Here is a 27011-nt window from a genome sequence, read left to right on the forward strand (position 1 = left end):
TCAATTGTTCATTTATAGATGTTCTAAACTGGTAAATATGGCCATTCTTGTTGATTAATAATTTTAAATCGTGACTTTTTACAACATCGTGTTAGTTAGGAATTTCAAGAGTTTAGGAATTTCAATTTACTATAAAGCTTTAATTGAAATCGTTAGAGCCGTTTTTACAAAATAAAAAAAAGCTAAAAAATCTAAATTAGAAAAACTTTTGCACATTATTTTTAAACGGTGGTAATTAGAAAAATCATGTTGTAGCACAACTGACAAACAAAATAAAATTTTAATTTTGAGAAGACCCCAAATTTTGATTTGCGTATCAATTTTGAACCGATTTCAACAAATGAGTTGTCATTCGACGCGTATTTTAAGTGAGAATACAGCGACTAATGAACTTGTGCATTTACCCTCAACGGCCCCAAAATATAAAATTTTCTAAGTTTTCACTTTTACACGATCGGACGATCACAGTAATTTTCATTTTTTCGTGTATATCTAGTAGTCGCCTTCGCACACTCTCCTGGTGCGATAATTGGGAACTTCTTATATATTTAAACCCTTGCAGAGAGTATTATGATTTCAGTCAGAAGTTTGCAACGCACTGAAGGAGACGTTTCCCACCCCATAAAGTATATATGTATATTCTTGATCAGCATTACTAGACGAGTCGATTCAGCCGTGTCCGTCCGTTTTTACGCAAACTAGTCTCTCTGTCTTAAAGCTATCGGGCTGAAACTATCCGAAAAGTCCTCTTTCTTTTGCAGGTAGTATATAAGACCGAACCAGCCGGATCGGACAACTATATCTTATAGCTCCCATAGGAAAAATCGGAAAAACAAATTGAAAAAAATTATATATAGTTCTAAATTTTGAATTTAATTTTATCAAAATCGGACGACTGTATCATATAGCTGCCATAGGAACGATCGGAAAATTGGAATATGAAACAAATTATAGCTTCGGTGTTATTTGACATATTATATTATACTATTGGGAATATAATTTTATGTATTTTTAAGAACTTCGAATTAATTTTAATAATTATAACTGCAAGGGTATATAAGCTTCGGCTTGCCGAAGTTTACCTTCTTTCTTGTTTTTTGTATGCTTGGCTTGAAATCGGTTATACAGATAAATTATTTATTCCTTTCTGTGCTTTTGATTTGCTGGAACAAATTTAACCCACCTGAACTTTAAACTCATCCGTACCCATACTTATTCTTCGCCAGCCACCACCACTTTGGCACATTCTTGGGGCACCTTTTCGGGGGGCTTCTTCGAAACTTTTTGCCATCGAACAAAAGGCGCCAAAATGAGACTGCAGCATCCAGCCAGCAGCCCAAGTTTTTAGTTGGCCGTGATTTATGTTTTATTAATATTAAAAGTGATTTATTAGCCATGAAATTTGTAAGCCCAACTTGGCCGGTCCTTATTCGGCCAGGTGAAGCGCTGGCTGCATACGCGATTGTATAATTACAGGTGGGCTGTGGACGGTGTCCTCTTCCGCTGCAGGCTCCATTATCCTTAAGCGCGGACCCGGCCGCTCATTATCCCGCCGTCCCGAACTTAAGCTAAACTGCTGCACAGCGAGATTAAAATTGTAAATGACAGCCAGACTGACAGGACAAGGGAGGAGCATCTGCTCGTCCTTTAATGTACCGAACTGTAGTGTCCCTGCTCCAGCCCCTGCTCCTGCCCCAGCCCATTCCCATTTGCCGTCGCATTTTGTCGTGTTTTTAATGAAAATTAATTAATTAAATAACGTTTTTACTCATCCGCCTCGCCTCGCTCAGCAATTGTCTTCCTTTGTTCGCGGGTGTGCGTATGAGGATGCATTTTATATTAAATAATGAAGTGTGTACAATGTATGCAGTATCACACAAAAAGAGCAAAGAGGCAAATAAAGGAGCTTCTGCGGCAAACGAAAATATGGCCACTTTTGGTAGAGAACCTCACTCTTCACAGTGTACAGAAGGAATGTGCACAGCAAGAAATGTACAAGCAGTTTTTAGACGCTCCACCTGGAACACAATCACGTTGCGCAAAATAAATAAAAGTACCTAGTGTAGTGTGCATACAAAAAAAAACGGTTTTTACCACACAAATTTCTTGTTCCTTCTTGAGCAGCTTAAGGATGTAAGCCAGATTGGAATGATTTTCGAATTGATGATTTCTCAGTTTATTCTGTGTAAAATTCCTTTTAAATGGCCCCCAAACCGTTGACTGTTTTGGGCATTCGGGTCAAAACAAAAGTCATGCACTTCAATTAGAATTAATTTGGAATTTGACTCCTACTCGTTCGTTTCGATTTGGTTAACCGGGGTCATGGCAAGTAGCTCTTGGCTCCTTGGCAACTCCCTTTTTGACTCCAACGTCCTTCCTTTACTGGTTAATTAACTAACGCTCCATAATACCCTCAAGGCAGGGGATCCATTGGCAGGCTGCTCAGGGGGTGAGCCTTTGATTTTCATCCGGCATCTGGGAAAATTGAAATATTACTCAAATTTCGCTCTGAGCTTCATATTAAATGCATTGTTTGCGCGTTGCCTCTATTTATATTAGCATGCATTTATTGCAACTTAATCCCATTTGAACGTTGTGTATTTGATAAATCTGCGAACTATTTTTACTGGCCTCGTTAGCTCGAATAGTTAATTAATGCTCTTAGATAATATATACATTCTTGTGCGAAATCTAGTTGTATTAATAGGAACACATATTCATTTGAAATGGAAATATTTGTAATACAAAAGCTTTCTACTAAAGGTTAATCTACGCCAACATTTACTAAGCTTTGGAGTCCATTTGTAAGACCATTTGTAATTTTCTGCAACAGCTATTTGACACAAAAAAATTTTAGTTTGAAATGCAAGCCCGATTTGTTCGTCAGTATTAATTATTAAAAACCCGTTGCATTCTCAGGTGAATTAATTCATGATTGTGGCAGGAATTGTTAGGCTCGCATTTTCCTGTCAAACTGAAGGACCCCAAGGAGATATTCCGAAATTCCAAAAGCATCGGGCTCCCTTTGCAGTGGAACAAATTGACGGGCTACCTAGGGCATTCAATCACCGCTAATTATTTGGAAATAGGATATGGTCGAGCGATCCAAGTGATGACTGATGATGTGGGCATCAAAGTGCAGCGAAGTGAAAATGCATTTCAGGAAAAGCTGCTGTTCATTTTACTAGCAATTAGCTAGATTCATAATTGGCAAAAACGATGAAATGCATCCCTCGCAGGCAATACAAACAAAATAGCATTAATGTCGGCAATCGGACTTACACAGATTTTGTTTTCGGAGGATTTTCCTTTTGATTTTACGCAACAAGCCCCAGCGAAACAAAGGGAATTTTCGGACGGTAATTATGAGGGCATAACAGCAAACAAAAGACACTACCAAACAAAAGACAAAAACGGTTGCCGCCCAGCAAAAATTAAACGAAATTTTTGCGCGCAGTATTTTCCGGTCCCGATACAGTTCCGCAGCCCAACTCTCCTGGAATCATGTTATAAATAAACTCATTTGGTTGTCTCGTTTTTTGTTTCGGAAGGAAGCAGCGGAGAATGGCTCTGGTAATTCAAAATGTCAGCGAATAAATCAGGCTGCAATTTTTAACCCTAAGATTGATCGAGACCCAGTGAAGATTTATGGTTAAACGAACGAGACGGTTCTTAAAGCAGCTAGCTGTTCGCGTTTTTTGTGGACTAATAAATGACGTGTCACAGCGAAGCGGAAATAAACACAATTAAAAACGCATCAGTGGCGAAATGGTTACACATGTGTGGGCCGGGCACGGGCAGCAAAGGGTTAAGGCAGGGTCGGGGGTCGGGGGTCGGGGCTCGAATGGCCAACAAAGCAAACCACAAACAACCAGCACTTGCACATTAACAAAAGGCAAGCAACAGCGGCAGCAACACAATAAAAGAAATATTTTTCATACAAAAAAGAAAATTGCACAAACAATTGAGAGGAAATGCCAGAGCGCAATATTTGCAGTCGCTTTAAGTGAAAAAATAATGTCACTGCTACAATGCCGGGAAATGGCGAAAGCTTTACCCCAGCGGACCACTCTGCGTATGCGTAATGTTGTTGAGGGGCGACTGCGGAATGCATAGAGAAGCAAGGGCAATTTGACAACAGAAATTAGCCAGCAAGACAACAGGTAATTGGCGCAGGGAGGCAGTGAGGAAAACCAAGAAGTTGGCAAAAACTTACAGGATATGAAAGAAAATTGTATCTGCAGCAGAGTAATTGGAGGGATCAACTGCACACGTACAAAAGAAAAGAAGATAGTGAAAAACAGTGGAAAACAGAAATACTATTCAAAATAACAATAATTGGCCATTAAAAGAAAAATAATTTGCGCCAAAAACTTATCGTTAGTAAACAACGCTCGTAATGACCAAAGGTTTGCTAGAGTGCATTTTGACAAACATGTACCTATTATCTATTACCAAGATATTCAGACAAATATTATCTATTAATAAGGGATTTGGATTAAAATTGTTGGATTACGTCCAAGGGATCAAGACATAAAATAAAATAGTTTGTAAAATACCAGAATTACTCGGATATGATTAATATCTGAACAGAGATTTCTTAGATAATTTATGAAACATACCCCAAAACCCGATGAAATCAATGCAAAGCCCCTTTAAGAAGAACCAAACCAATAGGTGAAGACAACAACAAATCAAACTTAATTCAGTCGTACTTGAGTTTTTCTGCGTATCACGATTTTCCCACCCACTTTTGGCAGTTTTCCGATGGCCTTGCACGCCACTTTCCCCTTTTCGCATGTGTAGCTGCAATAAGCGAGTCAAGCAGATCATTTACACAACATTTCCATCGAGCCAAATGCAAATAAAGCCTGAAGTGCTGAGGTGGGACTCTGGGAGGGAGTTTGGATTAGACTCACTAGCAAAAATGTCAGCGCTAATACTCATTTCAATATCAACAATAAAAGCCGAAACAAGACGGCGAACAACTTAATGTGTGACAGCAGTCGCATGTTAAGTGTGTTAAATACAAACGTGTGTGAAGCTCTTCACATGCACATATTTCCCAGGAGTTTTCGGCCTTGATTGAAGTACTGTCTTTGAGTGCGGACTTTAAGCCGACTTTGGATTGTGGCTTCTCAGTTAATGGTATAGGCCCGTTGGCTATTATGGCTTTCCAAAGATATTTTACACTTTCTGGTAAATATTTGCACACATCAAGGCACAGCTAATGGGCTCGGTCAGACTTAAAGCCGATTATATCAAATTTAATATTGGAACTTACGGCCTCTTTAAAAAGACAAAGGAAAATTATAATGTTGATTAACTGAACGGCCATGAAAGGATTTTTGCTTTGATTGATTCGCACAGTCGAGGGTATTTATTGCGAAATGAGGTCTCAAATCAATTGGCCGTTTCCATTTGCCTTTGGCAAACAACAAAAGGGGCCCAACAATTCCACAGCGGTGTTTATAAATAATATGGAGTAAATTCTACTGGCAACTGCAAGTTCATTGCTTTGTTGTTCCCGTTGTTGTTGCCGACTGGCATTGCCAACTGGCCACGAAATTTAATTAAAACGATTTTCCATCGGCAAACAAACTGCGGTGTGGTGCAAAAGCGAAATTCTTCCACACATCCCGAACCATTTTTGTCTCGCGGTGCTCGTTTTGTCATTAATTTAAAAATTTGTCTGAACCCTTTTCAACTGACAAAATCGGGACATGCAGGGACACGCCCAACCCCCTCCAGGCGCACACTGAAAGTTGCTTTTTGGAACAGGCAAGTTCCAAAAAGTGCCTTCAATTCAGGCAGTTTTAGTATCAACTTAATACCAAAATTTAAAAATCCCACCTTGATTATTTATGGGGCATGCCTAATCCATTGTAATATTGTTATGTAGGATTTATAGACAATCTTTATAATAGTGTCGAACTATTCTTCCGTTTTTTCTCAGTGCAAGCGCACACATATGCATAAAGTCAACTTTGCTTTCGTTCGGGGTTTTCCGCCCTCTCGCCGTCCCCTCCAGGTATCCCTTGCCAATAGTGGTTCGCTTTCTCCGACATGAAAAAGGATGTGTCTTTGCGACGTTGACTCATTGCATTCCAGACACACACACACCCAGCCACTCGCACACGAACACACCCGTGGCTACACCCACACAGCAACAAGTCAGCGAGTCATGTTTTGCTTGCCATTTGTGGAGTTGACCTCAGCCTTTTCCTCTCTATTGAATGGGTCTCAGCTATTTGTAGCATTTAATACACATCCGCACGCCCCCAGTGGTTACCCCAGTTGATCCCCATTCCAAGCCCGCGCCCCCTGACCCCATGCACCCTTTTCTGGTCCTGGCACTTGTCACTTGGTCGCACCATTGCTCATACTAGTGTATATTTGGTGAATGGTGGTGCTGGACATCCTCCCTCGCCCTCTGCTGCTGGCATCTCCTGGTTGATGGACTTCAAGTCGGCACACAAAATGGTAGCGAATTGTTGGGACTCACAGCCTGTCACCACGAAAATATATCCTTACTTCGGCTAATGTCATTTTCTACGGACTAACTAACACGGATGTGGTTCTCAAAATCCTCTGAAGCTCTACCAAAAATGCCTTCATGACAAATACAACAAATCCCAGCTTATAGTTCTCGAGATCTCGACGTTCAGCACGAACAGATAAATGCGCCTTACACAATGCACTAGGTATGACGGTTCTGTAAATTTTATCAGAACAAAATTGAAACAAATATTTTCGCAACGAGCTGCGTTTGTCAAATAAACAAACCAAAACCAAATAGGATTACAAATTGTTTAACGCAGTCTTACGATAAAATTATGTTAAACAAGAAAGGAAGTTAGCTTCGGCAAGCCGAAGCTTATATACCCTTGCAGCTATAATTATTAAATTTAAAAACACAAAAAATGATATTCCCAATAGTATAAGATAATATGTCAAAAAACACCGAAGCTATAATTTGGTTCATATTATTTTCGTAGCAATTTTCCGATCGTTCCTATGGCAGCTATATGATATAGTCGTCCGATTTTGATAAAATTAAATTCGAAATTCAGAACTAATTAAAAAATGTTATTTCCAAGCGTAGGAGGTTATATGTTAAAAAACACCGAAGCTATAATTTGTTTCATATTATTTTTCTACCAATTTTGCGATCGTTCCTATGGCAGCTATATGACATAGTCGTCCGATTTTGATAAAATTTAATTCGAAATTCAGAACTAATTAAAAAATGTTATTTCCAAGCGTTGGAGGTTATATGTTGAAAAACACCGAAGCTATAATTTTTTTCATATTATTTTTCCACAAATTTTCCGATCGTTCCTATGGCAGCTATATGATATAGTCGTCCGATTTCGATAATATTTAATTCAAAATTCAAAATTATTTAAAAATTGTTATTTCCAAGCTTAGGAGTTTTTATGCTAAAAAACACCAAAGATATAATTTTTTTTCATTTTTTTGTCCGATTATTCCTATGGGAGCTATAAGATATAGTTGTCCGATCCGGCTGGTTCCGACTTATATACTACCTGCAAAAGATATAAGACTTTTGGGAAAGTTTCAGCCCGATAGCTTTAAAACTGAGAGACTAGTTTGCGTAGAAACGGACGGACAGACGGACAGACGGACAGACGGACAGACGGACAGACGGACAGACGGACAGACGGACAGACGGACATGGCTAGATCGACTCGTCTAGTCATGCTGATCAAGAATATATATACTTTATGGGGTCGGAAACGTCTCCTTCACTGCGTTGCAAACTTCTGACTGAAATCAATATACCCTCTGCAAGGGTATAAAAACGCAAAGTAGGAGCAGGGAAATATGTTAAATATGCAGTAGCGGAATCTATTCAAATAGTAATATCGCGGATCCCATCTGTATAAAGATGAATTTGGGGCATATTAGTTATGTTCATATTTCTGAGACTCAATTTGATGGCTCTGTGAAATTAGTTTCCCCAGAGCAAGAAGTCGAAAAAAAAAAACGAAATATGTATGTCCCAAAAAAATGCTTGGAAAAAACAACATCGATTTTCATTGAAATTCTGAGTGTTATTTCATTTTTGGAGACAAGTTTTGGCAATACCAATTGGGTGCTTACTTCATAATGAAATATTACCCCAAAACGAAGAAAACATTTTACTGGAATGTGAGAAACAATGGAAGAACAGTTAGCTTTCTAATCTGCATGGGTTCTTGGGCTATGTTTTTGAAGCGCAGCCCCTTGTTATGAATGTATATTATATTTTAAAGAAAAGGTAAGTACATTATTTTAAGATATATGGCTTTTAAACTTGATTAAGCAACTCAGGTGCATTTTTTTGATTGTTAGTAAGCCAAACAATATAAAACGTTAAAAAGTAATAAAATTTAAAACAAGAAAGGAAGCCAACTTCGGCAAGCCGATGTTTCTATACACTTGCAGGTCGTTAGCGTGGGAGCATTGTATGTAAAGAGCGTTCCGATTTTAGGAAAATTATAAACTTATGACTTAAATATTAAGAGTATCTTTCATTTTAATTTTCTACCGTAAATAAACGAAATATAACGGTCTTTGTATTATTTTGACATTAATTATCCGATCGTTCCTATGCAGCTATATGATACAGTCGACCGATTTTTTTTTTAATTTTATTCGAAATTCTAAAATATTAAAAATGTTTCTATGGGAGCTTTAGGATATAGTAATCCGATTCCTATGGGAGCTATAGGATATAGTTATCCGATCCGGCTCGTTCCGACTTATATACTACCTGCAAAAGAAAAAAGACTTTTGGGAAGGTTCCATCTCGATTGCTTTAAAACTGAGAGACTAGTTTGAGAAGAAATGGACAGACGGACATGGCTAGATCGACTCGTCTAGTGATGCTGATCAAGAATATGTATACTCTAAGGGGTCTAAAACGCCTCCTTCAATGCGTTGCAAACTTCAGACTGAAATCATTATACCCACTGCAAGGGTATAAAAACACTTCAATAGTATCGTTAATAATTCAACAAATACTAATACCCTTTTACTCTTTGAACATAGTCTTTTAGGATCGCAGAAAGAGACGAACCAGGCTAAGTCCAGATGGCCAAGGTCATAAAACTAGCTATTTTGACTATCTTATTCAAGCGGAACCAAATAGTTTACAATTCAAGAAAAGAGATTAACATTTAAACGTGCTAAATTATTAATTTTTGGGGCATTTTGCTTAAATTTATTTGACACAGAAATCTATCACTTCAAATAAAAAGGCCTCCCCAATGCAACTACATATAAATATAATCGCAGATTATATTGTTTTGCCATTAAATTATTCCCCGAAAAATAGGCAATACGTATGTCCCGATAATTCGCCCTCAGAAGTAGGCAACACATTTTCGGTTCGCCCATTGCTTGCCCTCAAAAGGAGGCAATACTTCGCTGGCAAACCAGGCTAAAGTAAACAAAGTGCAGAAATAATGAAATTCATTCGCCCCATAACACAGATTTCTGCATGTCAACGGGGAGAAAGAAACACAGTCTGACAAACGCCAACCGCAGAGTGACAGACGTTTGAGTGTGATAGTAGTGTGCCAGACAGGTGGACAACCAGTCAATGACCCACACCACCCACACCACCATCATACCCCATTTGGTGTCCAGACGACAGTTAATTTCCTATTTGATATTTGCTGTTAATCTAATAAATTTGCACGTTGACTAAATCGACAGGCGGGCGAATGAATTGAAAGGCAGCAGATAGGGCACATGTGAGGGGGCGTTGGGATGGTATATACATAAGTGCAACCACACGCACACGAACACTTGTCCTGGTAAAGGACATCGAGGTCCCGACGGCAGCCATTGTTGTGGTCCTGCCTAATCTTGGAATTAATCTCATTTAGCCTATAAACTGCACTGGCCGGAGCCACGAAAGCAGCTCAGCCAGCATCTCCCTTGTAATCCTTTTGTCACAGTTCATGACTTGGCAGCTTTCCGATGCCCCGGCTCCACTTGGAACTCGGACTTGGCCGGCTCCATCTGCTCCTGCTCCTGCTCCCTTCGCACCGGGCAATCCGGCAGAAGCCGAAAATGCGCCAAAGCCAAGCGAAGTACTCTGCTCATAAATTCACTCTCCGGCACACAACGATTGGACCTTCCACATACTGTTCCCATACGGATCCTTAAATAATTTAGGAATAAAAGGAAGAAATTAAGCCCTAAAGAGTCTAAATTAAGATGTTAGGAACGGAAATAAAAGAATTTCCGTTTTATTTTAAGGAATATGGGTAAACAGGATACACCAGCATGTCATTTTAGCGGTCTATATTAAACCGAGCGTTGGTTTCATGTAATGTATAGATATATATTTAAACAGATTGAACAACTCCTATAAGCAACAACAACCCTTTTTTAATTGAGCTTTACTTTGAAGCAGAACCTTTCCCTATTTATTCTATACCCTTACAGGAACTCAAATCAAAACAAAGCTACCCTAAGCTACCCTTCACTGGGTGCGTGCCCCCTCGACCAGCTCTCATTTTCGCAGCTCTAATAACATTTTACATTTTCCATAGTTTTTCTTTTCTGCTTTTTGGGTTTTTTTCGGTTTTCGTTTTTGCTGGCTTGACTTGGGCAAAGATTAAAACTGAAGCTGTGGCTCTGGCCAGACAGGGTGCCCCCATCCCTCATCCCTCATCCAGCCTGTCTGATGGTGGTCCGTCCGGGGTCTGTGGGTCTCGGTCTTACCATCTCTGTTACACGGCAATTACATGACACAGAGCGTGGAAAGCTGGGAAAAGCAGCTTCTCCGCCTTTTGGCACGACAGCGGGACGGGGGCTACAGTCGTTTGTTTGCATACCTGGCTAGCTGGTGATAACAATAATCCTTGACAAGCCATAAACATCTTAACGTCCTTGTCCCGTCGCCGCTTTTCCGCTTTCCATTTACCATTCACCGTTCACAGTTCACCGTTCACCGTTCACCGTTCACCATTTCCATCCAGCGCAGACAAATAGACTAGAGTTACAAATGTCGCAGGAGTCGGGCGTCCTGGGGTTGCTCTTTGAAATTGTAAACCCAACAAGCGCTCTCGGAGTCGCAAAGTCAATTTGAATGTTTGTCCGGGGGATTTGCCTTTTTGTGCGACCTTAGCCCCCGCTTTCCCAGCAGGAACCCTCGGGTCATGGCCCTTGAATAAGCAGCTAATTCGTTTATTATTTTTATTGTTGCGTTGACATTATTTACGTAAGCTGCTTGTCAGCTTTTCACTTAGCGAAAGAAAAGCGGAAGGCTCCGCGTCAGAGACTTTATTATATTCATTTCCATTTTATTTGCCCATTTACAAGTTCCCATCTTTATGCCTCAAGTTTCGGCCAGTCCTGCTGCCTCTCATCTTCGTGGCCATATCCTTTTGTCGTGTTCTGTGTTCTGTGTCCTGCCTGCCGAGTTATGCCTTTATTTGGCACTTGACGGCAATTGCCTCCACTCCACTCAACCGAACTGAATCCCGGGCTAAGCCGTTGCTCCTCGGTCGCTTATTGACTTGGCCGGCTATTGATAGAGCTTATTACGGATTACGGATTGGGGATTGCGGATTGGAGAGCAGCGTCTGGGGCAACGGGCGGATGGGCGATGGGCGACGGGCCAGGGTGCCAAGTGACTCGTGATTTTCGATTTATTGCCGTTGTCTAGGAAGACGTTCCGGCTTAGATTTTCAATGGAAATCTCATGAATATCGGAAGCCTCCCACTCCAATACATTTAAATATGCTTTCAGCCTTCCGTTTATTACTGGTAGCTATACGAAAGTTGAAAGTATTTTTATTCTTGATCAGCATCTCTAGAAGAGTCGATAGAGTCGGTATGGTCAATCTGCGTCAATACCGTTTGCAAGCTCAATTTGAAAGTTATCGATTTACAACCTTTCTTGACGATTGGTCAAATATGTGAATGCAGATTTTGAAGATCCGTATTTCATACGACATTAAGCTGCCATGGATGCAATCGGTTCCAATAAGCAACATTTTCAAGTTTATGATATCTTTTGACAACTGATGGATATTGAGGCATTCTATTTCGATGCTATCAAACATGCTTTAATAAATTTAAGAGTTCTAACATTTAGCAGTTACTTGATACACCGTAACTGCCAACATTTTTTTAACAGCTTAATAAAAGTACTTCAACGCCTAATGTTTTTATGTCTTTAACTGAATGTCTTTATTTTCGAAATAATATCCAAAAATAAAAGGCTGTTGGTGATTAGTATATCGGGACTTGTGTTCCGTCTAAATAGAACATACAACCCCAGCGACTAAGTTAAAGAGATTTGAGGGTTAAAACTGCCCACAAAATAAAAAAACCAATTCGGGGATCTGGCTTTTTTGAATTCCTTTTCCATTCGCATCATAGCGAGGCACTTTTCCACTTGAGCGCAGGCACACACAGCATAACCAAGGATAACTAAGGATCAGGAAAATACGGCAATTGTCCGGCCATGGTCGTGGCTATCACCCCATCCAAGTCCTTCGCCCGGCTCAATGGCCGCCAGGTCAGGTCGGTGGAGCTGAAAGTAAAGCCAAAGTCGAAGCGCTCAATTAGAGGCGTGGTGGACTGTGGGCGGTGATCGCTTGACGTGGCCCAAGTATCAAAGGACGAATCCAAAGAGGTGGAAAAGTTGGTGGGCGACTGGGAGTTTCGCCTGCAAATAAAAATATGACACGAGCTGGCATTTTTCCCGTGCATGTGGACCAGTTGACACTCACGCATATTCAGGCATTTTCTGGCTTAAGCCGGGGGGGAGGACAAGGGCCTTGCAGGATTGTGACAGGGACATGGGTAGGGGCAGGGGCGGGGGAGGTTAGAGGGCCCCCATTCCTACTGGTGCGACAATTGCGCCGCTGGCCACACGAGGCGAGAAGCTCTGGCCTGGACTGCTCATTTACACTTTGCCACATGTCCCAGTGTCTCGGAAATCTGTCGCATCAGCACTAAAGTCCCAGACTATCACGAGGTGTATGTGGGGCATTCCAGGGGCGGGGTGCCAAGGGGGTGGGGCAGAACAATGGGTGGGGCAAGTCAAACGGTTTGCTGCATTATAGTGCGAGGTATCTGGCTAGCTCGAGCTGGGAGTACAGCTAATAAGCAGGTGGGTCTCTGTTCTTGGGCCTGCATTAATTTTAACCCTTAACACTGTATTCTTAGGAGACTGTTAGTCAGTTATTATATTATTAAAGAAATCGATTTATTTTTATTAACTTAAATGAAAGACTACAGATATAAATTCACATATAATTTGTTATTAACCAGCTTAGGACCAGCATAGCTATCGATACTTAAATAAAGAATCTGAGACAAGAATGGCTACAATTACTGCAAATACATTTCTTAAGGAAACAAATTAAAATAGCACCATCTAACATTTAAAAATAATCCACAGCGAGTGCTATTACCACGTATTTTAGCTGTAGCTAAGAATAATAAAAAGGAGATTTGCATAAGAGGTACCAACTAGTTGGGCTATTAACTAGATCGCTAGATGTTTGTGCTTCGTGTGGGTTCGGTGTGTGGGTTTTTCGGCGTGTGTGTTTGTAAGATGTTAAGCAAATACATTTATACTAGTTGTACAGTGGTGTCGAAACCCATTTTAGCCCCCGGAAATCTCCTGCCCCATTTTCCCAAGCGCCGCGAGAAGTAAGTTTTGCTGACCATGACAACGACCACATGGGGGAAAGTGGGTGGGAAAATGAGCACGTTCCATGGCTAGTCGATGGCCAGTTGTCTTTTGCACCCCATCTACCCACTACCCCAGGAAACTGTGGGCTTAATTCTGTTTACTTTGAAGCAAAACTTGGCATTCCCAAGTGTGTATTTTTAAATGTCAGCAAGAAAAGCACAGAGGCATTTTCGGCCAAAACACATGCTGATTTACTTAAAGTTTCGGCAAAAGAAAACAAAAACCAAATCAAAGCCGAGAGGAAAACATTTTGCTGCTGTAAAAAAACAGTGGGGATTTAAAGGGAGAATGACACATAGGCAACAAGCGAAACAATTAATAGCCAGCAATTTCCGTTCACCTCCTGCACAACCAGAAATTATATTAAGCCACCTGAGCCAGAGATTTTGGATCCCTGTCGCAGCGAAATTATTTTAAGGCACCGACAATATTTACTCTAATATTGAGTTTCAGCCATGGCACTTTGTTTCAATTAACAGCCTGAAAGCGCTCGATGAGGTGGGGAAAGGGATGAAATGTCAGATTGGCCGAATGGAGGACACCGTCGCCTCCCCATCCACCTGACCCTAACCAAATTGAACCGGCCTGATCTGAACTGAACCGTCAATTTGCTGGGTTACAAAGTAATTTTTAACCATATTGTTTACTCTCCCTGTGTGTGGCCCAAAGTCAATATGATATTATCATCGGTAATTCAATTTGTCCTGTCAAGAGTGCATCGAAGAATAAATGCACTCTCAACAAGGCACATTGGTTGTGAAATATGCATAGGTGTGAGGGCCAATAGATTGTAATATTTCCAGTAAACCATATTTTAGAATCTACAGCTCAAAAACTGTTTCCAATGCAAATAAAAATTTAAATATGGCAGTGCATTCCTTGTTAATCTTTTTCAAATAAATGAATAAACTGCATTTATTTCTATTTGGAATTACAAAAAGGTAGCTTTTTTAATATGTCTGTATATATGAGCTATAAGTTATCCATACGTATAGGAATTTGTTTACCCTTGCAAAGGATATAATAATTTCAATCAGAAGCTTGCAAAGCAGTGAAGGGGACGTTTCCGACCCCATAAAGTATATATATTCTTGATCAGCACCACTAGACGAGTAGGAATGATCAAGAAACTATTTTTGAAAAAAATTTAAAAAAAATGTAACTCTGGTGTTTTTAGACATATAAACTTCTACTCTTGGGAATATCATTATTTTAATATTTCAGAGTTTCGAAAAAAATTTTCGAAATATAGGACAGCTATATCCTATGGCTCCCATAGGAACAATCGGTAAAATAATGAAACTATTTCTTTGAAAAATTATAACTTCGATGTTTTGGTCATAGAAGAGATACATTAAATTATACTTATGGCAAGTAACTTATCCTACTACAATGTGAATTTTTTTGTACATTTGCCGACGAAAAACAAATACATAATTATCAGCCCAGACACAGTATTGATTAGTTGGTAAATATCCGAGAGTCCAGTTGAGGAAACTATGTCACTTATGAGTGGGCTAAACAATTATTTATTTGTGGAGCCGACAAAGAAGGGAGATTTTCTCGGTGTTAAGGGCTTACAAATTTATCTGGAGATCTCACATACCATATCTAAGCCACGAATCTGGAACAGAACCTGGGGTAAGTGTGAAAAGTGTTTGAGTGCCAAGTGTACAAAAGACGCCCGCATCGGAGACATCAGATGATTATTAAGGGGTGGCAGGGACTACGAACCAAGCACTACGGGCTGGAGGACTAAGTACTGAGGACCGAGGAGTTGGACATGGGCGACAGATAGGACACGTATCTAATAAAACGCCTCGCACACGTACCCACACTAATGCGCTGGCTTCGATCCAGCCATCGCAGCTCAAATATTTGGGCCCGTCTTTTGTGAGCTCATTAAATTTCGTCAATGTAAATATGTATGCCGCTGCAAAGAAGAGTGGTTCCGAATGCAACACGTTGGTCCGTGTCCGCGTCCTTTGGGGGCCGAAGAAGGCGGCCGAGGGTAAGCAACAGCCGGCATATGCACTTCCGGGACATTTCCTGTTGCGACTCCTAGTCCTCGTCCATCGTTCTCTGAATTTATTACGTGCAAATGTAAATGGCGGCACGTGCGGGCTTCGCATCCTGCACTCCACTGTCCCTCGAATTGTGCAAGGTACTAGTCCTGTGCCAAGAAAAATTTGTACTGAAAAATATCTTCTCAAAACTCAAGGCGAAATTAATTATTGCAGTTTTTTTTACAGTTGCGAGGGCATCATAATTTGAATCAGAATTTTGCAACGCAGGGAATGGGCCTGAAAAGGAGTTATATTTTGAAATAGGCTTATATGTGTTTGAATTTATTAATTCAAGAACGTTTTACAATAGTTCTTAATTTAAGAACATTTTACCACAAAGTGCTCCAAACTCAGAGTTGTTTTTAAAATTCTGCCTGCTACACTAAGTTCCCATGTTTTTCTTATTTTCTATTTTATACGATACGAATGTTGTAATATACTACGTATAGGAGAGCACAGCACTAATATAATTGTATCTGTATGACCGTACAAATAATTATTATAATTACCAAAACACCTTCACAACCAAAATTAAATCATTCAAGCCAACCTGGAAATCTAATGAAAACAATAATATTAAGAACAGGATAACCGCTAGTATCGTGAATTGGTTGTTCATATTATCCCACGATTTTTGACACACCTAATTTCAAATTACACAAGGGTGACATCAGAATAGCAGAAGTAACTGACTTCAAAAGGATGTTTTTTGCGTGGTCGGAGCAGGGAGAGGTCTCAGCGGGTTTCCTCCTTCTGCAATAACATAACATCAAGAACAAAGAAGCTAATCATTCCTATGGGAGCTGTTGAATATTGTTGTCCGATCTGGCTCGTTCGGACTTATATACTATCTGCAAAAAAGAGAAAACGTTCGGGAAAATGATGACGAAGAGTGGCCAATTATCAAATATTTAACAGGTACAGGTATTTCATCTGGCCTGTCCGAGCAATGTGACCTGGCTCTGGGAAAAACAACTCGACGTTATACTTTAATTTGTCGTCTGGTCATATTAACAAATATCTTAACGTTAAAAATATTGTCAGTCGGATATTTTGGTTTAAAACTTTACCAAACAAATTCACCAAATTATGCAGACACTTATTTAATATCGTTTTCTCAAATTGATTGCCCCAACGCAGTATAGCCATGATTCAACTGTGTGCTGTTTTTTCTCTCTGTAGACAAATAATGCCCGCTCTTTGTTTCCATACGATAAAATGCAAGTGCCGATCCTCCGTTGAATCCTCCTTGGTGGCGATAAAAATGTTGTCGTCGCCAAACAAAGGCGAGGCAGCTTGCCGTCTGGTATCCTTCGAGCCAGGTTTCCCGGGTCCTCTGTCGCCTAGTGGGCATGCAACGTTCTGTCAATTGATAATGCAGTCACAAGATACAAGCTACCAGATACGAGGGCAAACACTGCAATATGTACGTGCGTTTATTTAGATTATTTATTTTGACAAATTGACAGCGCATTCAAAACGAGAAGGGAATAACGAACAGACAAAAATAATTAAGGCACAGAAAAGAGGGCTGAAAGTGCCAGAGTTTTGTTTGGCTTATTTAAGCTAATCGGTGGTATCTTTGTGATGGGTTAAAAGGCACTCCACATTTAATTGCGTGTAGGGACAAAAATAGGAAATAGTCTTCTGGAAGTCCAACGAACTTATATTTCATATCATATGTCTGCATACCGCATTTGATAACTCACTTGTATTTAATTTTCAGCATCTCAAGGTTAACACAACTAAAGGCATACCAATGGAAGCTAGGACAGTCTTATGATGAACTTGCTGGTGGTTAAGGAAAGCGGCGAGCGGATCGCCGACATCAGCTATAGCCAAGACCAAAGTACCAAGTCCCATCCAAATTTGTCACAAACAACCAATCATCGCAAGCTGGCGCAACTCGAAATTGCATCTGTATCGGGATCGGGTGTGGGAGGATCTGGAACCGGAAGTGGAAGTGGAAGTGGATGTGGACCAGCTTTTCGGTGGCAGTTGCTTATCCTCCTCCTGCTCTGCAATTGCATTGGTAAGTGGATGATGGTTCCTCAAGTTGACGAGCTCTGGCGCTGGTGCGTTGGGCAAATGCCAATAAATGTTTTTGCTTTGCTTAATTTATTATGATAATCCTGCACTATCGAAAGGTTAGAATGTCGGTAATTGACCACTTTGTTGCAATCGATGTACCCATATTCCAGCTATAACTACGTTTTGCTTGCTTGATTTTCCCGGTTATATCGATAAGTCATATCGATCTAACTGGCTCCTTCAGCTTAACCTTATTGATTTGCCTATCGTTGACAAGCCGCTCGGTATGCATACTTACTCACCCATACACTAGTTCCTACACAAAGAGAAATATACCTGATGTCATTACAAAAAAAATGTATATGATTTGTGGCATGATTTCATAATATAATAAAATATATTCTTATCCTTACAGTACCCATATTACACAAAAACTTTGAACTCAATAATTAAAATACCAGTACTTAAAATAAACTATTACACAATTTTTTTTGCTATACTGATTTAAGGACAAAAAAGTAATGTTATATATGTACTTGTATTGTTTTAAAACCAAACCGAACCAATTTTTTATCGAAATAATCTTCATTTTTCTCTGTGTAGTTAGGTATAAGATTTTGGGTTTTTCGTTTGATACTTCATAGGCCAACGAAAAGCAGAATGTTTTATTTTAGTAGCCTTTTTATTTAAGTACTACATATTTATAAGGAGAAATGGATGAAAAGAAAGACAAATTGTTAGCACGTGTGTCAAGAATAACAGTTTTAAGGATTGATTAAAGAACAGGACAATTTGATTGAGATAGTAAATGCCTTAAAGCATGAACCAAAACGGACGATTTTACCATTCAAATTAATAAGTAAACCAAATTTATATTTTGAGTTAGTGCGAATTTTAAAAAAGAGAACGGCGTGCCAATAGATATTGACAAGCGAAAAAAATACAATTTATTTTAAATAAGAATCTTTAAAGATGTGGGTGCTACAAACGGACGGGCGGAAGAGCTTCTTATAGGGGTAGTATTAACAATTTTATAAATGGGGGTATTTTTGATATATGTTATATATATATGTATATATACTTATATTATTTACTTAACAAGATTAACTGTAAACTAAGTAATCAAACTATTTTGTTGATGATTGTTGCTGATTGGATATTAACTTTTTCTGTGCATTTGCACACACAAACACACTGCCATCAACACACACGCACACTAAACACATAGCATATGTAAATTTGTTCGAAATTGTGTTAATTGTTCAATCAATGTCTTCTCTTCATGGAAATGTCAATTGAAATGAAGATCTTACCATTTCGAACAAAATCTCCTCAGTGGGCGCCTTCGAGCCGGACTTTGTGATTCCGCTGGAGAACGTGACCATCGCCCAAGGTCGGGACGCGACCTTCACGTGCGTGGTGAACAACCTTGGGGGTCATCGGGTGAGTGGTGACGGTTCGTCAGCACCAGCCAAGGTATGTATCGGTTTCAAGCGCAGCGTTGAATTTTCAACTTCCGTTTTGCTTTCGTCTTTTGTTCCATTTCGTTTTGTTTCCATTTCCGTTCGTGGCTCTTCCGTTTCGTTTCATTTGCCATTTCAAGTGCACAATATTCAAATAACTTAATACAGTTTTAACGATTTTCCAATCTAAAAGGCACCAATAACAATAGCGAGTTCCCAACTGCACCACAATTATCGCAATTATGTAACCGTTAAGCGCACCTATTCCCATATACGCATATCTATAGTTAACTACCAGTATAACAGCCATAACACCATTCAATATTTACGATTTATATAGTACCTACAAAAAGATGTATGTATATAGAGCACTCCGCATATTAAACGCCACGATGCACTGCAACAGCAAAAGCAACAATTGAGACAAGAGGACCGTACAATAACAGTAGCGAAAATAACAACAATCGCATTGAATCGAATCGAATCGCATCGACGCATCGAGCGGCGGCACCAAAATAAATTTAAATAAACATGGCACAATTTGTGCGATGCGAAACCGAAAAATGCATTGCTTATTGTTTTTATCATCGTATTATATTATTATTAGCACTCACATTTAATTTATAACACTCACAAAGCGAGGAATACGGGGTATGGTGATCTGGGGTCCCGACCCCGGCATTGTGCCAAAGAGTTTAAGCGATAAAAGAGCAGCGCACAAAAACCACCAACTGTAAGCGATTGTTGTTAACAACAATAAACAATCGCCAACCGTTAAAGAATAAAAAAACACAACAATAAATGTAAAATCGCTATTATTCAGCGCCTCCCAGCAGGGATGTATGTTTTCACATATATATGTACGTATATGTATAAGGTCGCATCGAATCGCGTAAACAATGAAAACAAATTAAGTCATTGTATCAGCGATGGTTTAATCCCTTTAAAGCCTAGTTATCCCTTCATCGCGAAAGTTATTCATCCTAAGCGATCAGCATGGGATATTATGGGATTACAAAAATACATAACCAGTGCGCGTACCCATGGAGAGTTTATCCCTTTATCAATCGTGAAAATCTTTGAGATAAATACTATGGATATACATACCGAATGAGATTGAGTTCATCCTTATTATGCATTAGAACCTCTTCTGAGCGGGACAATTTGTTTACTTGATATCAAAAATACATCCATAGACCTATTTTTCAAAAAGTAGAAAAATCAACAGTAAAAAAAATGGCAATTGATGAGAAATATGGTATGTTTTTGCGAAAAATGTTCGATAAAATCAAAGCAGGTCACCATATAAAAAGCGTTAGGGCTCAATCCCTCGGTGCGAACATTTTTTGTTATGAAAGGTTATACAAGTTTTTGTTGCCGTTAGAGCAAATTAACTTATTCCCGAAATAATTAAGATGTTAATGCCCTATTGCTATAAATGCAATTTACCTTTAAAAACAGACGAGTTACCATAAACACATAATTAAAATTTTTTAATTGAAGTCTTTTAAATGTCCATCTTAAAACAAAAAAAGGTCGATCTTATAGACAAATTTTTATGAGTGTATCTGACCAACATTTTGTTTTCAGTATCCATACAAAGCTGATAAAATACCTGCTATAAAAGCGATTTTTGTTTAACTGCCGACATTGAAGTGAAATTGGAGGACACCTTTGAAAGTGACGCACAGTCCGAATCAACGCTTTATTTTCAGTTTTTCGGTGCTTTCATTAAATGCGTTTTTGTGTGTGCAATGTTAACAGTATCATAGCATACCTATGTACCGAAAATTGTGGAGGAGTCTATTGAATATTTGTAGTTATGTTCTATTAAGCTGAATTCCAATCTTAAATAAATTTAAGCTACTAATAATCCCACAAAGTGCCAGACAAATTTATGAATATTATATTTGCTTTAGCTTTCGCCCATTTAGTTATAAATAAGTAAGGGGTATTCGGCAGTCCACGCTACTTCTCTTTCCTTCGCATCCCTCTGTCTATGTCGTTATATATCTGCTTGCTTGCGGCGCGCATTGAAGAGTGTTAATCAACGAAATGGCATCATAAATAAAAATGCCATTTCATATAAATCCTTCGATGTTTTAATCAAACAAAAACAACCAAGGCAAACGGCAGAGAAAGAAAGGGAACAGTAGTACCCCCTGTCACAATGTTTAAACTATAACCTTCATTGTACACACATATAATTTACATTGAATACAATAAAAAAAAATTGCGAGGGTATGGATAACAGCCAGCCCTAAAGAATATCGTATGCCCTAAATGTAAATACCTCACACTTATTTGATGGAAAAATACGGTTCCTAGTGATTAAGAAATGTAACTTTAATTTGTGAGTTCAGTAGGTTGATCTGATGTATTATTTTACACGGGGGAAACAAAATTTGGTCACTCTAATGATCAGGTTTAGTATTTAGTGATTTAGTAGAAACTAAATGTGACCATGGTCCAATTGAATGCAGTTCAACGCAATCCACTCAGCTCTTCGCCAACCATGCATAATTAAAGATCTCTTTTGCAGAAAACTTTGGATGAATTTGCGAAACGCGACCCTTGCTGCTCATCCATTTGTTAAACAAGGATGCCAACAACAATGCGAACAATGCAAAATTCGTGGCATTGTTTTCATTTTTGTGCTGCTCTCTCCGTCGCACTCATTCTCTGCCGCCATCTCTATCTCTGTACCTCTATTTGTACTTTCTTTCTCGCTTTTCGGTTCGTTTTTTAGCCCGCTATTCAGGGCATCTTTTACTGTTTTTATTTTTGGTTAGTAAAATACAGTAAAATAAAAATAAATTCAAGCGCACCGAGTTCAAACCGAAACAAACTTTGCACCATTTATGTATGCATATATATACAAACATATATATACTCTGTGTGTGTGTCTGTGAGCGAGTGTGTGTGCGAATGTGTGAGTCGTGCGTGAGAGTTGTGCTTCATGTAGTCGTGTTGTCCATGTAGTAACAGTAGACTTACTTTATGACATTTGCTCGCTTTATTTGCATTTACATTTGAAATTTTTTACAATCCGTTTTACATTTCCCCCCCCCCCACCACCCCCCCAACCATCACAGTGATTTTTTGTCGGCCCCTTTTTGTTTCCCTGATTTTCGTCACAATCCGTTTGAGCCTTTGTTTGAAATCCCCAACCATCCAAAAAGACCCTGTTTTCCCCATCCCATCCATGCATTACTCAATAAATTTGCTTTATTGAGTAAATAAATAAAGCGTCAGTGCCGCCGTCGCGCTGCAACATCAAACGTTCGTCCTGGCTGATGTCCATGGGTATTTATTTTCCAAGAGGGCTCATAACCCATCACCCCATCCACGTTTTCAAGCTCCCACCTTTCGCCCAGTCCCGCTATTGACACACTCCAATAAAAAAGTAAATAAAAAGGAAAAAGAAATGCGAAGTCTGAGTCTCAGCTGTATTGGCATTCCTGCTTATTGGATTGTCGGACCCACTACAATATAAACCTGCAAAACGGCTGCCGTGTTGGCGGATCACAAAAGGCTAATGGAAAATATTTTATCACTTTTTAGTCAAAAGTTACATCAATCAGCAGCGTTGAAAAAGACCGGCGGATTTTAGTTTTTAGCCTTAAAAGTTCCAATCAAAAAGTTAAAACAATTTTTCATATGCACTTCATGCTGTTAAGCTCAAAAACAATTCCGATTCTTCAAAAAGGCTAGGGCACAAATTTATTACACTCACATCATATTATTTTAAATTCCTTTTACGCAAGTAGGTAAATATTTAAATATATTATTTTAATTAATATAGTTTAGTTCAAACTCTTTAAAAATTGGCAAAAACTACAAATTTAAATATACCTTATCTTTGAAAGTCTACTAAAATCTCGGGTTGGAGTGATGCATTTATTTTTTTGAAATCAATTTTTAACAAATTTTATAGGGTACTTAATTAGTTAATTTCTTAAAAATAAAAACAAAAACAATGTTTTATGCTTGCCCCACAAAAACTATTTTTAATTTACATAGTTTTACGCCAGCTCATTGTCTACACCCAAAAAGTCATCATTATTTTTTAGGTGTTAATATGACAATATTCAGACAACTATTATAAAGCAGACTTATAAAGCTACAGATTTATGGAGTTATATTTTTTATGCATAGATTCAAAATTGGAATCTTGGAATTTTTTGGAATGACTCGGCCTGACACGAATATATGAATGATTTTTTACTTATTTGGTGCGCAGTCAAACCCGAAATAGTTGGGTTGAAGTACGGAACACCTGTGCCATAGAAAAATCGCTCATACATGCTTTTTTGATTAATAAATATTGGTCTTGTGTATTTTCGTGCCAATTTTCAGCTAAGCGCACACGCGCGGTGGCGCAGTGCCCATCTTTAGACTAAAGTTAAAGAGTTAAGCACTTTTTTGGAGTAATCAGGTTATTAACCCACTCCATACGTAATACTTCAGAAAATATTAATGTGACCTTTTGGAGGTCAGCAAGCAACGATCTATTATTCTTGGTCATACATACCTCAATATGTTATCAAAACGATCAATGAAATGTTAAGAATGCAAGAACCAAACAAAAAATGTACCTATAAATAAAAATTGAAAATAAAATTTTTCGGAACATTTAATATGCATTAAATAAAATTAATCTGCACATTTAGTTTATTTGTGAATAAAATTTGTTAGAACATTTCCTATATATGTAAATAAAATTAGTCGAAACATTTCGTACATTTGCGTCACTCATTTAGAGTTTTCTTCATAAGTTATATATTAGTTATATATACGTTTTTCTATTCATTTTGGTTCGTGGTATTGTTGTATGTAATAAGTCCGTTTTTGTACCCATTACTCGTAGAGTAAATGGGTATACTAGATTCGTCGTAAAATATGTAAAAGGTAGAAGGAAGCGTTTCCGACCTTATAAAGTAAATATGTTCTTGATCAGCATCACTAGCCGAGTCGCTCTAGCCATGACCGTCTGTCCGTCTGTCTGTCCGTCCGTATGAACGCTGAGATTTCGGAACCTATAAAAGCTGGAACTTGACAGGTCGATTTTTGAGCGTATTACGCAGCGGGAGTTTGCTTCAGCAAGCTGCCACGCCCATTTTTCGCACCCCCTGAGTGCACTTAGCTAAGTAACAGGTATCTGATAGTCGATGGCATTGACTATAGCGTTCTCTATTGTTTTGTTTTACAAACACATCACAGCGATACATTTGGATCACTTTTACTGATAGATATGCGAATGTAACGCAATAAAGATGCGGCTGGGTTTGACCGTTGCGCTTATTTTGTTGATTTTCAGAAAAATTCATTTGTGGGGGCAAGCACTAAACGTTTTTCTCAAGTATTAATTTGTTTGTATTTCTTGTTTACTTATTTACCGAGAAAAAGATTTTAGAAAAATGTTACACAAATCAAAAATGTTACTCAATAAAAGCTGTTCAATTTGTAAAAGGACAACCCAACGAAATTTCGATTTATTTGTAGGTACGGAATAACGCTAAAAGGCAAATGCTAAATTTTGCATAAGAAAAAATGTTCCAAATTATGGTTTTTCAATATTATATATTTTGGGAATTGTGAAGCCGGTTGATTTAATTTTAGAATTGAAAAAATATTTCCATTACAAGGACAAGTGTTTGGAGTTATTATAGTACGCTTTCAAACATAATACACGTTTGAGGCAAGTCCAGCTCATTTAAAATGGCTTTCCACCTAAGATAGTCAATATGATTTGATTAACAAAAAACCAATGAGATATTAAGAATTATAAACAAAGAGCCCTAATTATTTGGTGACCTTTTTTGTCAATTAACATTCAACACTAAAATCCATAGTCAAAATTTAAATCAGTTACCAAATGAATGGGCCTGAATAATAAAATTGTTATTTAAAAACTTTCTTCTTAAAGCTATATATATACGCTACTTCCTCAGAATAATGACTTGGGAATACTAAGCCGCGAAGACACCATTCGGAAATGGAAAAAATTCGTACAGGTTTGATGATTTTTCGTAATACTTGTACAAATCCTATCTGTCAAGTTTTCTCCTGAGTGTACCGATCCGACTTTATCGTTAGTTCCTTTTCCACCGTTCCCGTTCCCCGTTTCACTTTCCGGATTTGCGAAACCCGTTTTCGTTTCGTCCGCACAAAGCCGCTTAAGCCTATTAGCTAAAACCCGTAGACTGCGCTCAGTCGGCACATCATAATGTTAATTAAAACTAGGCGGAGCAGAGGAGCAGGGAGGTGGCGCAGGGGCTAGGATTAGTGGGATGGGAGGATTGTGAGTGTTGCAACATTTGCCTGCCTGCACCATACATATATATCCTTTTAGTCGTTATCCCCCGCCCCGTTCCCCCGTTTAACATTAATCCACTCTTTTTTCTAATTGTGCATGCGATGTTAATGCCAACTGATTAGCCGCTTCACAACGCACCGCCAACTGCACCCATAATTCATGACTCTTGTGTTCCTTTCCCTTCGTTTCTGTCTGTCTCTCTCTCTCTCCCCCACTGTCTCTGTATGTGTGCTTTGCACATGTGAGCGTTACTTCCTGTTGTATGTATGTTTGTTTTATCTTTGCTCTTTGGTTACAAAAAGGAAAAGAAAATGTATAGAACTGCATAAGAAACACGAGGCGATTGCATAAGCGGAAAATGTTAACTAATTGTTGAATATTTCTTCTCTCCACGAACGCAAACTAAAACCCATATCCACAAAAAACACTGAAATCCATTCGCCAAATGGCCAACGATGGACGCTGAAACCCGAAAACCGCAAACCCAATTCCACTAATTGCACTTGAAATACCCCCTTTCATATCCACCGACCATAACAACACCACCAACAATGACTCTAACAATCTGCACTCGATGGCAAAACCACCGGAAAAAACCAACTGTCCTACCCACCCTTGAACCAAAAACTTGCAAAAACTTTGCCATTGCTCCTGTGCAAAATGGAAATGGCGTCAAATTGCGCTGACATCTGACAATGACAACAACAAAAATACCAATAACAATACTACACCAACGCAATCCGCAACAACTCAAACCCGAACTGACCAACAACACTATCGCCGGCTCCTTTGCACCAACACTGACATAAATCCTTCCACTGACCCATCCTTGTGGAAACCCCTGAAAACAAAATGCTGTCACCCACTCGCCGATACCCCAATACACCAACACTTACAATTCCAATGAAACTTATAATTGATTTCATTGGTTTTTTGTTTTTTTTTTTTTAATAAACATAATTTGACTTGGCTAATTCAACAACACAAATATTCAAAATTTTCAATTTGGTAATCCTTGAAAACCTGATTTCGGTTAATAAACATTTACACGAATTTTTGGCTAATTCAACAATTCAACAACACACAACATTGACAATGGTGACAATGCGCGAATGTCTCCCATAATGGCATTAACTAAATATAATGACCCCGAAACTTTGCCTGTGGGTGGATATCAAACTGCAATTTCCGAACATCTGGCGTTCGCTCACACCCACACGCATATGTATATCCCGGAACACAAACACAAACACAAACACCAACAACACTTTGACATGCAACAACGGCCAACTGTTGTCTTCATCAACACACACTCACTCATATGCACATTCAAACCGACGCTGTCATCAACTCAACAACAACAATGGTCATCCCTTTATCCCCACTTCCATTTCCAATTT

At 38.9% G+C, this 27011-nt stretch overlaps 1 protein-coding gene across 6 annotated transcripts in view; it reads left to right on the forward strand.

Moving 5' to 3' along the window:
* LOC119557466 (neurotrimin) overlaps positions 1–27011 on the forward strand; it is a 46917-nt gene that overhangs the window by 2780 nt on the left and 17126 nt on the right. The window contains exons 2-4 of one of the 6 annotated variants that reach the window (XM_037870228.1): positions 17525–17830; positions 19136–19272; positions 25247–25309. In XM_037870228.1, coding sequence (XP_037726156.1) covers positions 17578–17830; positions 19136–19272; positions 25247–25309 — 453 coding nt within the window. In that variant the 5' untranslated portion in view covers positions 17525–17577. Of the gene's footprint in view, positions 1–17524; positions 17831–19135; positions 19306–25246; positions 25310–27011 lie in introns of all 6 variants that reach the window. The other 5 variants (XM_037870230.1, XM_037870229.1, XM_037870232.1 and 2 more) reach the window with 5 other exon arrangements.

This window comes from Drosophila subpulchrella, chromosome X (assembly GCF_014743375.2).
Source record: "Drosophila subpulchrella strain 33 F10 #4 breed RU33 chromosome X, RU_Dsub_v1.1 Primary Assembly, whole genome shotgun sequence".
NCBI lineage: Eukaryota > Metazoa > Arthropoda > Insecta > Diptera > Drosophilidae > Drosophila > Drosophila subpulchrella.